The 17,273-nt window shown below is 37.2% G+C and overlaps 1 protein-coding gene across 3 annotated transcripts in view; it reads right to left on the reverse strand.

Annotated features, from left to right (window-relative positions):
* Positions 1-570: 570 nt before the first annotated feature.
* Positions 571-17,273, reverse strand: part of atp13a3 (ATPase 13A3) — a 29,063-nt gene continuing 12,360 nt past the window's right edge. The window contains exons 8-34 of one of the 3 annotated variants that reach the window (XM_086088812.1): positions 16,806-16,875; positions 16,545-16,679; positions 15,191-15,263; positions 14,428-14,559; positions 14,161-14,343; positions 13,738-13,895; positions 13,276-13,464; positions 13,068-13,129; positions 11,379-11,529; positions 11,076-11,192; positions 10,863-10,880; positions 10,345-10,498; positions 10,011-10,131; positions 9,702-9,826; positions 9,396-9,556; positions 9,126-9,254; positions 8,967-9,046; positions 8,835-8,877; positions 8,630-8,739; positions 8,436-8,532; positions 8,122-8,194; positions 7,871-8,048; positions 7,467-7,645; positions 7,290-7,378; positions 7,131-7,211; positions 6,473-6,556; positions 571-4,850 (exon numbers count right to left, since the gene is read on the reverse strand). In XM_086088812.1, the coding sequence (XP_085944938.1) occupies positions 4,662-4,850; positions 6,473-6,556; positions 7,131-7,211; positions 7,290-7,378; positions 7,467-7,645; positions 7,871-8,048; positions 8,122-8,194; positions 8,436-8,532; positions 8,630-8,739; positions 8,835-8,877; positions 8,967-9,046; positions 9,126-9,254; positions 9,396-9,556; positions 9,702-9,826; positions 10,011-10,131; positions 10,345-10,498; positions 10,863-10,880; positions 11,076-11,192; positions 11,379-11,529; positions 13,068-13,129; positions 13,276-13,464; positions 13,738-13,895; positions 14,161-14,343; positions 14,428-14,559; positions 15,191-15,263; positions 16,545-16,679; positions 16,806-16,875 (3,181 nt within the window). In that variant the 3' untranslated portion in view covers positions 571-4,661. Of the gene's footprint in view, positions 7,024-7,130; positions 7,212-7,289; positions 7,379-7,466; positions 7,646-7,870; positions 8,049-8,121; positions 8,195-8,435; positions 8,533-8,629; positions 8,740-8,834; positions 8,878-8,966; positions 9,047-9,125; positions 9,255-9,395; positions 9,557-9,701; positions 9,827-10,010; positions 10,132-10,344; positions 10,499-10,862; positions 10,881-11,075; positions 11,193-11,378; positions 11,530-13,067; positions 13,130-13,275; positions 13,465-13,737; positions 13,896-14,160; positions 14,344-14,427; positions 14,560-15,190; positions 15,264-16,544; positions 16,680-16,805; positions 16,876-17,273 lie in introns of all 3 variants that reach the window. The other 2 variants (XM_086088813.1, XM_086088814.1) reach the window with 2 other exon arrangements.

A 17,273-nucleotide genomic window follows, 5' to 3' on the forward strand; every position in this document is an offset into this window, starting at 1 on the left:
TTAAAAATTGACAGCGCTTACAGGATTTTTAATAGTTATATTTACAGTACTGACCGCTATGATCTGAGTAGTGGCTGTTGGGGCGACCGGCCAATTTTGATCCCTCCTGAAGAATTTTTTTTATTTTCTTTTTCTGACAGGGGAGCGTACATAACTTTTGTTAAATTTATGGTCATCAAACACAGCAGGATTTTGGTGATTGCTCCACCCTCACCGTGGTATGAAACATGGTACTTTGAAATCCTACCTCCTCTAGCATTAAACCCAAATTTGAAACACATGTTTAAAACCCTACTTTGAAACCCCAAACCAATAGTTTAAAACCATACATTGAAACCCTAACCCCAGTTTGAAACCTTAACCCTAGTCTAAAACTCTACTTTGAAAATCTATCCCTATTTTAAAACCCTGCATTGTAACCCTTATGGTAGTTTAAAACTCTAGTTCTGCATCACAGATTGTAAGATTCTACATCATTGTTATCTGACTCAGAAGAATATCTGCTTCATATTTATAATAAGGATATTTTTCGTACCCGGACCTATATCACAATGAGCATAGGACATAATTGTTTGAAAACATTTATTGAAACAAAAAAAAGTCTAAAGAACAATTTTCAGGGGTAAAAAGACAAACATAAATATAAAATAAATTATTAAGTAGAAACATTTCCACACAATGTACATCTCTGCTGATAAAAATATATATATATACACCCAATTGAATGGATGGCTGATGTGTAGAAGCTGTCAATAAAAGCAGATCCAATTAGCTGTACTGGTGGTTGGTCAGTAATAAAGATGCCTCTGCATTCGACTTGGATCATAATCTTTGTTATACACACCCTGAGGAAACATCCATCTGAGCCTATACACTCAGTGGCTGACTCAAATGCCATTCAACCGTTTGTCAACAAAACATGAGAATAGGAAGCTAATGCTGCCTGTCAGTATATTATTGTACCTGTGTTAAAGCAACATCTCTACATAAACCCAGGGATTCAAAATTGTCACCAAAAAAAAAAGGGCAATTTTTTAGCATAGAAGAAATTTTCATATTTACACTCAGCAACAACATATTAAAGTGGCAATTGGTTTTAAAAATTAAATGTGCATTATGAAGGTGCACAGTCAATGAACACATTTGTTACAAAGCAGTGGCAAGTGAGTCAATTCATGGATGTTAGCGTTTATCAGTTTTCACTTTTTTACACTTCTCCAGTAGAAATTTGCTTTATCGTGTACATTATAGACCCAAGCCAGACAAATATTGAGCCAAGTAATAGCAGCAAACTAGTTCCAATTTTAAAATAACACAAATGCCCATGATTCATTCCCAAGTGAGGAAAAGTACAAATGAATCCAACTTGATATGAAAGTGAACACACAAATAAATATAAAAGAATGTATAAATTAATCAAAACTTGATTGTAAAAAAAAAAAAGAAGTACAATACCAGCCCTTAATATTCCAAAAACCTATACAATTTTAGATAACCATATATTCAGATTTTTATGCACACAGAAAATGTACATCTCAAAACATAATATAGACAGAACCCAACTTTTCATATTACAGTCAACATTTGTTCTGTTAAATGCATTGTGTACAGAATGTCTATACAACTTATTTTGTTTCTCAAATAACCAATCAAGATAAAAAACAAATGTCTAACGAAAATAACAGCTTTGCATTAGTAGCATGTTACTCTCTTCATAACAATACAATCGTGCCTTAGGTGGTCTCGCCACGAAGAAAATGTTAAAAAGCTTGAGTACATCAGGTCCCCGAGCAAAGTTTTTGGCCTGATTTTTTAATCATTCTGCAAGGAGGCAAAACATAATAATAATACTAATAATCCCAACCATTGTGCCAATGCATACATAACAAAATAATCTACTTGTTTTCAAAACTGAACAGGTCACAGGTTAATACACATGTGTTACCTTAAAATGTTATCTTATTGATTAAAAATGGCTTTTTCACTTTTAATGCCACCCAAAAAAGTTGTGATGCTGCAGCTGCTTGTACTGGACAAAAAATCCTAATGATTAAGCTACACATGATGTATTGTAGCAGTAAAATACGCACAATCCTGTTACATTATTATACTGACTTTTTTGTTTGGACACAGAGACCAAGCGACTACATTGGGTTGGCCACTGAAGAAGAAGAAAGAAAAAAAATAGAAATACAGATTTCTGTGATCCTCAGAATGAACTTTCTCAGATATTGGAGCCTACAGCTTTGTGTCCTTATTTTAGAGTCATATTTGAACATAAAAACTACAAATAATACTATTTCAGCATTCTGCAAAGAATTAGTGTCTTAAATTCTATGCAGTGCATATCTTTCCCTTGCTATTAGTCTGCTATATACGTAAGTGGCGAACAATTGACATATTACCATCACATGTAACCATCTGATTCTACCACACTGTTGGCAGCTAAAAACATGTACTGTCTCCAAATGATACATTTTTGAGGAACATTGATTTCAAAACATAAGGGCATTGAATATATTGGATAGCCCTTATATAAAGCATCAGTGTGGATTTAAACGATTTCAGTGTTGCACTAGGGTTGCTTGGCAAAGCAGCGATTTGATGAGATGCAGAATGCATAAACATTGCACCTTTAATGATTCTTCCATGGGAAGAGATTTATAGCTGAGATGAGCACAGATTTTTTGGGGGGGTGAAGTAAAAAACAAACATAGGAGTGGCTCGCAGAGTTTGTAGTTACATTCCCAATGCACAATTGTACAGTTTTAACCTCATTTGCTCTAACAGCATTTCAACATCCTGCAAATATGCACCGTGTATGTTCTTTCTGAATGATCACATCATTTTGCCACTGAGATGACTACATACTGTTGTGGAATTTTCATCTCGCCGAACTGCTGAAAATTCCACAACAATATTGATATTTAGACAACATTAATGATCACACTTATGGTCAGCAGCAAAATGGTTTAGCTGGTAAGGCGCAGCAAAGCAAAAGTTATTTTGAAAAATTAGGATATACGTTCACACTGTTGTCTCAGAGGCAGGTTGTTGGTGGCATGACATGGTCTTTTTCATGTGACAAATTAATTGTTGGCTGGTTTCAAGAAAAGATATCTCTCACTGTCCAGAAAGTCATTAGTGTTCAGTGCTTGTTGTGCTTTGTTGTTGAGTATTTGATGCGATTTAAACAGTATTTCACTAACTTTCACAGTCCCTGACACTGACTTACTTATAAGCATCCACGATGAATATATAGTGCTGCGTTAGACTTGCAAAAATAAATACAGCAGACATCTATCTAAAATGTAATTATACACTTCTTTTTTCGTGTGTGTATTTCGTTTCAGGTATCAGTCAGAGAGGTGTAAGGCCATCCACATTTAACGTCTTGGTTTTTGTAAGAACATCACTACTTTGCTCATGGCTCGCCAATTAACATTGGTGCAGTGTTAAAAAAAATGTACACCTGCCAATCAGTTTCCCTGTCCATGACTGCAGTTCTGCCCCAGTTTGAGAAGTTTAATGGCCGCCAAAGCACATAGTGCAATTCACCCTATTCAATACAGGATTTGTTCTTGACAAACCACACAGTGAAAGGTCTGCTATTACCATCACTGCTGAAAACAAACTCTTATAGCAAGCACAAAGCCAGAGAAAGTATCCGGGCAAGGCTGCACTGACCAGAACTGCAGCCAGCACAAGACATACTTGCCACGCGGCAATTTCCCAATGCTACTTTAATGTTAGCTGAAGTGTCCTGGGCAAAGGAAGAACACAATATGGTTTCTTAAAAAGACAAGATGTGAAACGCTGATGGCATCAGCTCTTTTCCAAATGATATCCAAAAAGGAAAAAAGAAAAAATGAAGTATACAGCAACTGTGGACAATCTGTATGATCAAGTTGACGACAGCAGTTAATTTTTTTCGTGCCGTTTCTGAATGAAAACCTCGCTAACTAGAGATCTTATTTAAATTGAACTTCTACTACACAGTAAGAAACAGGACTTGCAGCAGGACACCTTCAACCCAATCATCTAATCCACTTTGTAATAAATGCCCCTATAATATCGTGTCACAGAACTGTGATAAAATTGAGCAATTTAACATTTATCCTAAAAGTTCATTCACCTATTTTAAAGGTACTCTTTTAGTCAGACTAGGTCATGGATTTGAAAGAAAAACCTACTCTTAATTACTTTTTGTCATGAAAACCTTTCCAAGACTCCATCCAATACGGCACAGGGCTCTTTCAGTCTAACTCTTAATACAGCAGTAGCCTGCAAGCTTCAAATATACAAATATATCTTTAAGCTGCATTTCTGAAGTTTCCAATATATGCATATGAACCTCAACATATTAACAAGACATAGCTTCTAACCCTCTGCCAAGCTTCACTTCTAATATTAAGGGTAAAATTATTTCATTTAATTGACTCAATCTCAGTCCACAAGTTGCTGAACCAGACATCATCATTCAAACGTCTTGGGAGTGGTTGAATTTGTTTGAGCTACAGCATTTTTACAGAATACAATCATCAAGACCAGTGACAAGCAGAGATTATGTGATCGCTTCAATAAGTTAATGTGCAAACACACTCTTTGCTTTGATAGTTCCTGTACGAAGTGTTGGCTAATGGTAAGGGTTTTTTGGGATGCTAGAAAATGTTCTTAATTTGATAAGAGGAGCCATTTTCAGGAAAGGCCTTAGCTTCAGTAGTAGTGGTTGGTTTGGGGGGCCAGTCAGGGTCCACGCTGAGCTCCTGGGCCAGATGCATGTAGCGTGCCTTGCGCGTCACCTTGCTTGGGCAGCATACATACCTGTATGCCAACAGCTCAATGCCTTTCTGAAATGTCCACAATCCCACACACAAATTATTCATTTAAAAACATTGAAAAAATGTGGAGGGTTTAAGTAATTGATGTCACATAATGTGGAGTTGTTTTTTTTTTAAATATTTGAATCACAGGAGACAAAGACATACTCATTTGCATGCAACATAAACATCTCTAAGGAATGCTCTATTCTGAATTAAAAAATATATGTATTGCCCAAAACGAGGAAAATGTGATCTCTTAAAATACACCGAATATCCAGGTGCTTGTTTAAAAGAAAAGAAACATTCAAGTGAAATTTAATTTGTTTCAGCATTTCAATTCAAAAAGTGACTCATATAGATTCACTGCAAAGCATAATTCTGAAGAGAACTGTTTGCATTTCAAGAATTTAGAACATTATAAAACCCTTTTAAATGTTTGCTGATCTCAAGGTAGGAATTGACCTTCGTAAACGTGCAAAAATAAAAACCGTAATAAATTAAAATAAATAAATAAATGAATAAAAAATAAATAAATAATTTCAGTGTGTCACTTTTTGCATTGAACAACTGAAATAAACTAACTTTTCCAGGATATCCCAATTTAGTGAGACGCACCAGAATTAGTATTATAACTGGTTTGCAATGCATTGTGGGGCAAGGTTTGAAGGTCGCACAGGACAAGATGATTCAAGATGACCACCCCAACCCCCCACCCCCCACAGTTGTCTGCTGGAACAAAACAAAACAAAAAGCCAAAATAAGTAGTTACACAGAGCCAGCATGTTTAACTACCAAAACAAAAGCCATGTCCTAATTAATTGGACACAGCCCATGTGGTCTAAAGTCAATCCTTGTTAAATGCAGCAGTCCCTCAAATGTCTATGGCTTTATGGGCTAAGCTCATGTGATTGCACGAAAAAGTCACTAGTATAGTTAATTATGCTGCCTTCTTTCATTATGGATTGAAGACCTTCAAAAGTCAGCCACCTGAAATGCATTGCACATCAGTAAGATATCAGCCTTGATTTTTGTAAACTGTATCTATAGTAGATAATAAAAGCAATACATTGGCAGACTGGATATTGTTTCCTTTTCTGACCTAATAAATACATTTGTAACGCTTTAGGCAATAAGTGTCATACTTTTTCACTACAACAGACTTACATGCACTTCAAGAACCAAAATTGAGCATAACATTTAAAAGAGGCTTGCTGAGGAAGTTTTTCTGTCTAACACAACCCGTAAAACTTCAAAAAAAGCGTATGGAGTAACAGATAAAACAAAAGGAGTCAAATATGAACATATGGGTGAATGAAGACATTAATGATTAGTCTTCTTCAAACACACATTTCACTGCGGTAGCAAGATGGGTAACTGGTTGAGGGAATTAGATAAGCACTCGTAATAAGGAGTGAAAAGGCAAATGCAGCAAGTAGAGCTTTGAGGCTAGCAAATTGCAACGGGAGGGGTAGCAGACTGAGGGAGCAGGTGGAGTATGCAATCATAGGTCCGAGGGGAAAAAAGCCTTGGTAAGTTGACCACCGCAAAGATATTACTGTTGATCATGATGAGCCAAAATAAAAAGGGAGGGAACACCACACAAAAGGGAAATGAAAGGGCTAGAATAGGAGATGTCATTTTTTCCCAACCTGTGGTGGTGGGGCAACAGGAGTGATGCCCTGCTTGTCTCTGCTGAACACAAACTTCCATAAGATGATGTCAATGATGAAGGTCTGTGGCGCAGTGGGCAGGGACAGAATTACAGAGAGGCTAATTTGATTTCATTTAGTTTTAAATAATTTTTTTGCAGGGTCTTGTGTTTTTGTTCCCTTTTATTATTGCAATTAAGTCATAATTTGGGCAAAAGCAACTACAAAACCAACAGGACAATGCACCAGTGTATTAGCTCACAAACAACGACAACGATTTTGATTGATTTTAGTCACAATTTCATTGTAGTTAGCAAAACAGTATACTCTAGGGTGTGTGCTAAGCATGGTGCGGATGCAAAGGCAGCCAAGTGTTAGGAAGCTCAATTAAAACTGCTCCACAGAGTGGAAGCAAGAATGACTACCAATTGTCATGCACTTGAAAAACAATACAGTAAATCAATATTTCCCCTGAAACGCAACCAATCTGACAAATATCAGGAGGAGTCTAAAAAAGAACAAATTGCATTTTAGAACATATTTAAGTGATCCTGCTGTCAAGAGAATGGGACAAAGATGAGGACATTGCAGGACAAACAAACAAAAAATCATCATGAGAAAACCACCTCCTGTTACCATATTGGTTCATGAGTCTTACCTCTACCACGACAGAGACGGCAGCATTGACCACGATAATAAGCAGGAGTTTTAGTCTCCAATTAAGAGGAACGCAAACAATCTGTGAAGACCAAAATAAAAATGTTCAAACAAGCAACTCCTTTCATTTGTGTAGTCTGATATTTCTACACTTTTTTACCTGTAGAAATTCATCAATGACCTCAGCAGGGTAGAACATGTTGGTGAAGAGGAAAATGTACAAAATCAAAGTAGTCACGACAAAAGGCCCTGGCAGAAGCATATAAAAGAAAAGATACCGTTATGTAAATGTCCAACTATTTACAATGTTGTTATTGTTGAGAAGCAATGATCATACAATTCTTGTAGCTTGGTTGCCTAAAAGGTTTGCCCTTTGAGAAGACGATTGCGACCATAAGGTACTGGAAGCAGGAAACATAGAAAAGGCTGGTGTTCTCATAATTTTGGATGTTGTGGTCATCAACTTCAGTTTCATTGAGGTTGGACATATTTATGTGTGATGACAAGTTGCAGGCACTGAAAAAAAATAAGGAGATGACCACTGAGTCTTAAGATAAAAATTATAACATTTGCATAATCCTTTTATACATTCAACAATTAAAACTAAAGAATTGCAGTCATTTTCTATTTCAAAGCTTTTTCAACAAACATATAAGTTTTCCAAGCACATTAAAGCTATTTTTAAATATATTTTTAAACTGCCAAGAACAACTATGATCGTGAGTGATGTCAGGTTCTCACTCAGATAGTGGTGTCCAGACAGTGTACCAGGGCTGGACTTGGACCCAAAAAAATGCAAGCATCTGGAAGCCAAAGCAGATGAGGATCTGGCTCAGCACAGAGAAGAGCAGAGGTCCTGAGATCAGGCCTGATGGAGGCGGATGTGCAACTAGTTCTTTCCATGCTGGGTTCAGACTCACTGAAAAGGGAGAAATCAACCACCGATAAATACCACTGTTTATTTTCTTAAATGTATTTGGTCAGAAACTTACTGGTAAAAACAACGACAAGGATGATGGCTATATCAATGAAAAGGAACTGGAAATCTCCAAGGTTACTGAGAATCTAAGGGGGAAAGAGAACATTTACTTTGTATGAGGCAATTCACTGCATGAATCCCACAGGCAGGAGTACCGTAAAAGAAGACTCTAGGGGTGCATGACTAACAGGGGCCAAAATATAGTATTTTCAACTTGCAGCATTGATGTGGTGGAACAATAGTGATATTTTCTCACACAGTGCCCCCAATACCCGGCGGCACCCCTGCCAATAGTAAAATTATTGTGAGCAGAACAGTAATACATACGGAGTATAGGAGAGTGACACTAATGTACTGGATGATGCTGTAAAGGGCCATGAACTTGAATACACAAAAGGAGGTGACGAGAGCAGCACGGCCCTCCCTGCAAAAAGCCAGCGAGCACTTGTTATTGTACTATCCCATTTAAAAATATACACTTTAAGTATGCATAAAAATAAAACTTCAAATGTGAAACCAACCTAATGAGGCTTGGGACACAAGAGATATTAGGTGTTCTGGAGGTGAAAGGAGATGCTACAGAAGCCTCAAGCTCTGATAAAGAGATGCCACTATGCGCCCTCTTTAAAGCCTGAGAAAAAATAATGGCAAAAATAAAGGTTTAATAAAATCTATGTTTATTATTATCACTATTATGTTCAATAAATGAAAAGGCCTGCAACATACCCCACAGTCGTTTGCTCCATCTCCACACATCCCAACAAAGTAGCTGTGATAAAAGGACATTTAAAAAAAGAGGTTCAAAATGTTTTATTTTGTACTATCATAACAGATTTTTCTAAATGTTTTTATACTCACTCCACATCCTGTAGTGCCTCAATGAGTTGGGTTTTCTGATCCGGGGCCATTCTGGCAAACACCGTCCCATGTAGCACCAACTTTAAGGCAATCATAAAACAATTATTAGAAGCAAATGGTCTTTAAATATACAGTAATCCCTCTGTTAAGGCCTCACACCTTTGGTAGCATGTCTGGAAAATGCTCCAAGATGATTGCAAATGATTTTCCATTCATGGCAAAATGGTACCGCTCTTGCTGTTTGGGCTCATTTATAGAACATACATCCTCCAGACTAATGTTCACGTCCTAAAAACAGTAGTTATAAATAGATGAGCACATTTCAGTTTTATTAAGCAATGACATTGGGGCAGAATCTTCCATTTTCAGAAAAAAAATAATACTGTGTCTAACTAAGGTCATTAGTGCACGTATTTTCATTTGTCTCACCTCCAGATGTGCTGCCTTACTTGGCCTGTCAGCACACCTCCAGGTGATTCTGGCCGTCTGTCCATCATGTGGTGGGATGGCGTCTGATATTATGACCGTGTCCTGTGGAAGAATCATTCCACAGTCCCGAGCCACTGAGATGGCTGTCAGCATGTTATCGCCTAAAAATGCAGAGAGCATACATATCATGATAAATGTAGTGGTTATATTGGCATCTGGTTTTCATGTCATCGTTCTTATATAAATAACACACAAAAAAGTGACATTATTGCCTTTATTTTTGCTATGCTGGCAGTTCATTCTTACCTGTCACCATGACAGTTCGGATGTTGGCTTTATGGAGATCCTGCAGCACTGCTGGCGTTTCTTTTTTCAACTTATTCTGCATTATTATTAAACCCAGGAAGTCCATGTTTGTCTCGATGTGATCTCTAGTATATGAAAAGATATACGTACATATTTTAACTCAGCCCCAAATTACATGCTGATTCCAAGTACGATATTCAAAGATGTTTGATTTTTTTTTTTCAGCACTGCAATACAAATAAGGCCAAATTACACATAACAATCCACAGATTGTATTTTCTATTTGTTAAAAGTAAAAAGGCACTTTACCTGTTTACATTCTGGACCTTGTGCCACGTGAGTTTGGATTCAAGACGACGGTGAGCCAAAGCTATTACTCGGAAACCTTGCTTGGTATAGCCCTCCAACACCTCTGCAAAATTATCTGGCACTACAAAGACACAGTGAGATAATGAAGAGCGTTACTATTTTTATTGAAGAATAAAACAAACAAACAGTAAAGGCTGACAATCTATAGCCTGTTTCAGTAAGTTATAATTATGACTGAGCCACAGCAAAACTGCATACATTAGACTAGAATCTTATATAGTAGTATTTTAAAATAAAATAATCACTGAAATAGAAGGGAACGTTAATAGCTCACCTGTCTCTGTCTTGCAGTGGCGAGCCACCACCTCTGGTGCTCCCTTCATGTAGGCATCCATACGTTTCTCCCCTAGCAGACGAGCAACCACACACATCCTCTGGAGTGCAGAGGAAAAGGGAAACTGCCGTACGATACCTATCTCATACTGGGACTACACAAAAAACAAACATACAGATTTTGAAGTCTTGTCTACAGTATGTCACTGAAAGGGAGAGTGAAGTGCCCTTAGAGGCCACAAGTTACACATCCTTGGCTGATAAAAAAAACAAACAACAAAACAGAATTCTATACAAATAATGACAACTCCAGGAATCTCCCAAATTCTTAAAATCTTCTGAAAAAGCAGGAACTCTAAATTAAACAAATCTGAGAGCAATTATTTTATGAAGTTAGTTGAATCAGATCTTACTCTGTCATAAGACATTTTATTAGATTAATATTTCCAGGAAAACCTAGGAACAAAACAGCAAGAAGAAATTTGATTGGTATTTAACAAAAAAAAGTGTGCTACTTACAGGCAGGTCATACAGTTCCTAGAATGAAGGACAGAGAATAATAATCATTATTAGAAAGAAAAATAGTTTGTTTTCTGCAACTGATGAATGTTTGGCTGGAAAATGTGATTGAATCAATCATGCTTAAAATAGAGCACTGTTGTATTTCCAACTCTTTGTGGGATCTTTGGGGTCTCTCATCACAACCACCCCTCAGAGAGTTAGATTACTTACCATGTCCTGCTCTGATGATATGGGCTGCGAGGGCAGCAACTGCTTTGTGGGTCTGACCACAGTCGGCATAATACGGTTGTGGAGAGCCGTTTCTTCCTCAGTGGCTTCTTCCAGGATCTGGTGGGAAAAAGTTGGAATTTATTACCTAGATTTAAAAATAAATTTTTCTCAACGCTCAATTAGCTGTTTCAGTACAGCATTGCAGCAGGCTATCCAGCATTAACTGTGCAACAAAATAACACAAGTCACATGTTATTGTACCGGACTGTATTCTGTAGACCAGTATGCAGGTACTGAACTCACCCAGCCAGTAGCCTCAAACATTTTGAGGTCCAGTGGGTCTCCAGACAATTGGCCCTCTATTTTGGTCAGAGAATGGCATGTAGCCATGCAAGCAACAAACTGGGACTTTACTAGACTTTCCTTGGAGGCTTTTTCATCAGATTGCTGGAAACTGAAAAGGTCAATAAACAAGGGAGATCAGTTTAATGTTAGGAAAAACACACATTCACAATTTTAATTGAATTAATAAATACAATTTCTGGGAAAAATTATGAACAGCGCACTATATCCAGATTGGTCATAAAACGTAGTCTGATCATCTAAATCACAAAAATAAATAGCATGCTTAAAATAATACCCCACAAGCACGTAGCCTACCAATGTATATATACATGTTTTCATAGAGCATAGCATCAACATTCACAGGAAAAAGTAAGTGAACCCTTGGGTTTATTTACTAGTTCATGGCAGCAATAATCTCCTCTAAACGTTTCCTGTAGTTGCAGATCAGACGTGCAACGATTAGGATTAATTTTGGAGCGGACCATTCCTCTTTATACAACTCTTGCAGTTCAGCAAGATTCCTGGGATGTCTGGTGTCAATAGCACACTTGAGGTCATGGCATAGTCAGAACCTTAAATCAGAAAGAGGTCAGGACTGTATATACACTTGAATAAAGATGGATAAGGTTACAGAAGTGTCTAATGGTCTTGATGTTTGTTTATCAGTCCACAGTTACACAAACTGTCTATAAATGGAGGAAGTTCAGCACTGCTCTTCCAAGGAGTGGCTATCAACTAAAGATCACAGCGCAGAATGCTCAATAAGGTTAAGTTATTATTTATTTATTGTTAAAGGCAACCCCAGTGTCAGCTGAAGACTTACAGAAATCACTGGCACATGCCAGTCTCTCTGAAAAAACAAACAAAGCAAAAACATTCTTGCACAATTAGTGTTTAATTTAAATTAAAGAGCACTTGGATGTTCTACAGCACTACTGCCAAAAATATTCTGTGGACAGATGAAGCCAAATTTGAATTGTTTGGGAGGAATGTGTGGAGAAGAAATGGTACAGCGCAACAACAATTAAGACCTTATCCCAACTGTGAAGGGTTGGGAGTATCATGGTTTGGACGGGCTTTGCTAACTCATGGACAAGAGAGCTTGCTATGATGAATGGAAAAAAATAATGTAAAGGTTTATCAAGATATTTTGCAGAAGTGCTTGTACAGAACAGCTGAAGCTCAAAAGAGAGTGGGTGAAACAGCACAATGATCCAAAAGACAGAAGCAAATGGCTTAATAAAAAAAAAAGGAAACATGTTCTGTAGAAGCCCAAGTCAAAGTCCTGATCTAAAACCAACTGAGATGCTGTAGCATGACCTTAAGAGAGGTATTCACAGAAGACAGACACACCAGGAATCTTGCTGAACACCAACAGTTTCTTAAAGAGGAATGGTCCAAATTTCATCCTGATCTGTGTGCACATCTGATCTGCAACTACAGAAAACAATTGGTTGATGTTGTTGCTGCGAGGTCAACCGGTTATTAATTCCAAGGGTTCACTTACTTATTCCTCCCTGTCCTGTAAGCAATTACATATTATGCTTTATATAAAAAAAATATGCATACCCTTTCCCATCCCACTGTATCAACTACTCAACACTAATTTATTATGTATTGTATGTAACCTGAATAGTATGAGATTACCTGCCATTCTCTACTCTTTGGACTCCCCAGAGGTCTAAACCATCTTCAGTAAGAGTTCCTGTCTGGCATAAGAGTGAGGTACACAATCATCTACATTTAGCATTTTAATAACCCACAGTGAGATAAGTAAACATGATAAAATGTAAAAAAAAATTCAAAAAGGGTTGGCATTGCAAAGCATTTATCATACACTTGGCTTGGTACTCACCTTGTCAAAGCAGACCAGATTGATCTGCCCACAAATATTAATCCTTTGTGGGCTGATGCAAAAAATGCCAATATTTTTAAGGCGTCGTTGGGCATACACAATACCAGCCGTCATGGCTGCGGGCAGAGCTGGGGGAACGGTAATGGTAATGATGTCCAGGGATTCGATGATGATGATATTGGCTGGCACCTGGGAAGTCAGAAAAAATTCATGTTTTATTTAAAACTGCTACTTAGTATGTAACTCATCTGGAAACTGTTGAGGGGCCCTTTTAAGTTCAAGTGCCAACAAATCCAAAAACTGGTAAACAGAATACATATGTGGTAACCATTTCACTTGCATTGTTACACTAGTGTGAAAAGCTATATTCAAATCAATCTTTGGAAAGTGCAGAATGAAGAACTTTTGGTTTGACTGAAGTCACTTCAGAGTTTGCTACCTTAGTGTGTTCACAAAGATTACCTTGTTTCTAATGCTCATGGCGATGGAGTAGACAAAGCCAATCCCAGCCACACCCACCAGACACAACAGAAAAAGGTAGGCATCACGGTACAGCTTGAAGTCTGTGGGTTTGGGGTAAAGGATGGAGCGTACCAACTGGCCTTTGGCTGTACTGAAACCTACGTGAGATGAGGTGAAATTTATAGTGTTAAACATGTAAATGGCCAATTTCTTAAGAGTTATCAACATGGTCTTTGAATCACGTTCAAAGTATTTAAATCATATTTTAAAGGCAGTATGGGTTCATCAGTGGTTAGACCTTTGAAAAATGTATTAAGATGTGTGGTAACAACTGTTAAAAAAATAAATAAAAATAAAAAGGAAGCCTAATGGTTATTTATTGGTGGAAACAAAAGTATCAAAACTCCTGAGACACACGCCTACCTGTGCAGACTACTACAGCTTTGACGAGTTCACCAGTGTAAAAACGTGTTTGGATAACATTTGTGCCGCAGAAGAGTGTGTGTCTCTTATGCTCATCTATGCTGTAGGCACTTTTAGCCTCGTCACCACTCTCCCCTGGCAATTGGTTTGGAAGGTTGGTCTTTGTTACTGGAACACTTTCACCTGTTGAAAGGTAAACCGGTATGGCATTGTGCATGGCATTGGATTTTGCAAGCCTCTTTTAAAATATCAGATTATTTTTCTGACCTGTAAGCATGCTTTCATTGACAATGCATGTGCCGCTGACCAGTACGGCATCACATGGCATAATGGTCCCATTACTGGGGATGACTATCACATCCCCAGGCACCAAATCAGTAGACATAACCTCTTCAATATCTGTCAGAAAATAAAATACATGAGAACCAAATAATGGAAATTTTAGGAAGACAATTTGATTGCCATGATTGGAAAAAGCAAAAGAGGATGGAGTATAAATGAATAAGATTTAACATTTTGCAACAATGATTAACATTATGCTCATTTTCTGACAATGTTACGGACCAAATCAGTAACTGAATCATAGCCCATTAACGGAAAAAATAATTGTACGTTCAATCTATTATGAAAATAATTATTCACAACCGTAGGAGGAATAACCTGAGATTGACAGGTGAGGACAGAACGTTAAGCAGCCTATAACAAACTAGTAGAACTTCACATTACTCAGTACCAAAGAAGTAGCCCCGTTTCAAAAAATGTGGTGAGGATAACATCACTCACTCTCATTTTGCTTACAATAAAAGTTAAACAATAATCAAATATTTGCAATAAACTAATGTAAAATACACATGTACTGCATCTGAAAAAAGATAAAATAATTCAATAGCTGCAGCCGTATTTCAAATGTATAGTATGCACTATGCAGCACATATAGTACAACTTCTGCCAAACATGTATCAGGCACAAACACTGAAGCCAAAGATGATCTTTTGATAGTAGGAAAATAATAAGAAAAAAAAATACAAACCATTATTGGCTCGGCATACAGATACACGTACAATACTGTGAGCTGCTACCATATCGTGAAGCATGACATATTGCTAGGGAATGGAGACAGGTAAATATAAGAAATTGCACAATACTTTTTGATTTAAAAAAAACTAAGCACAACAGCCTTAAATATTGAGGGCAAATGTGAAAAATATGATGACAACCATTATACCATGAATGGAATTCATGGTGACAATGAAAAGGGTTAAATAATTATCAAGCAGCTGCAAACATCTTTACAATTATTACACTCCACTTCTAATTACAGCTATTTATGACAGTGACATTAAAATGTTACTGAAATGATTGAGTAGTAATAAAGGTACTTGCGATAGGGAACATATCAGGTTGGAATACATTTATTCACAATCAATAAGTACCAATTAGAAAAATTATTTTGATATCACAACAACCATACAGTCACCAAGTGACACGGGAACAGCTTATGTATGACCAAGTGTCTGTGTATTAATAGTTACTATAACATGACTCAATTCAATCCACGTAATATTGAAATATTGAAATGACAAAAACATTATCAAAATCTGTTACAGCAGTGGTTCTCAACTGTTGCAACCCTAGGACACACATTTCCCAATTAGTGGTATAAGTCAGGGGTAGGCAACCCCGGTCCTCGAGAGCCGCAGACATGCGTGTTTCAGATGTCTCCCTCCTCCAACCAGCAAACCCTGGAGAAGCCTGATAACGATCCTCCCTTGTGTTGGAGTGTGGAGAGATCTAAAACACGCAGGACTGTGGCGATGATGATAAATGATTATTTTTTTTTTTATTAACCAATAAAATAAAATCAGATTTTGCTGTTGAATTGAAATGGAATTGAAAAACAAACTAATTAAATAGGCTCTGGACAAAAGTCATAGTACCTTTTTGTGACAATGTCTGATTTTCATTGTTCTATCTTATTTTTCTTTTATTATCAGAGGGCTACCAACAATTTTGTTCATGTGTGTATTTTTAAATACAAGACCATTATTGCTCATTATGTGTGCGGGGGGTGGGGGGGGGATCTGAAAAATAAAAATCGGTCATGAATCTAAGAACGGTTGAACCCCCTTTTTTTTTATTCTTATTTTTTACTGCCTGACCACGACCAAACCCATAATGAACCTGTGACCCACTTTTGGGTCCTGACCCACCAGTTGAAAATCACTGTGCTAGAGAGTGAGGTGTTTAATTTATTTTCTGCCCATTACCTCGCTTTTGATAAGATTGTTGACAAAGTCCACTATTTCAGAACCTGGCACACGTTTTGTTCTTGGATCGAGTTTGACACAATGGTTAAATGCGTTTTAAAATTTCAACATGCTTACCTTTTTGATGGTATAGAGAGAGGTAGCTATGGATATAAATGACATGATAACAATGGCAATAGCGTAATAGTAATATTCGTCGGCACTCCACAATATCACACTGAAGAGTTGGAAGATATAGAAAGGATTAAGGACCTATAAACGAAGGAAGAGATAGATATCAGATGGGCTAATGCAGCAATGAAAGATGTGAGAATTGGAATTCTGAAATTGGACATTTTTACAGCTGAAACGTTTTTACAAACTCCTCATGGGGCCTACCTCTTTTATAAGCAGCTTGAAAACAGAAGGCACTTTCACTTCAATTTCATTCAATCCAAAAAACAGTCTCCTAAAAACATAAACAAATGAAAATGTTGAACCATTCTAATGCCCATTTTGTCATCAAACAGAATTAGAATTACGATAAACTGGCAAATAAAGGGAGGTCACAAACTCTACCTGTGATCATATAGTGACCTAGTAGTGGTGGTTTTTGGTCAGCTAAAAAGTTTGCTTAGCTGATGTAAAATGTGAAGCCAGAAAACATGACCAATACGGAGACATCATGGCAAACAAATGTAATCATACATCTAACATGCCTAAAAGGTCCTCTTTCGTGGGCCGAACATTGGCACTTAATTTGTCGGGGGAAAAATCCACCTAAAACAGTCTGTTGTAATTTTAGGCAGATTTGGGAAATCTCACATAATGTTGAAAACTGTCATGTGTGACTAACGTTACAGGGGT

Source organism: Leptonotus elevatus, chromosome 11 (assembly GCF_054856555.1).
Source record: "Leptonotus elevatus isolate MCC_2025b chromosome 11, RoL_Lele_1.0, whole genome shotgun sequence".
Taxonomy (NCBI): domain Eukaryota; kingdom Metazoa; phylum Chordata; class Actinopteri; order Syngnathiformes; family Syngnathidae; genus Leptonotus; species Leptonotus elevatus.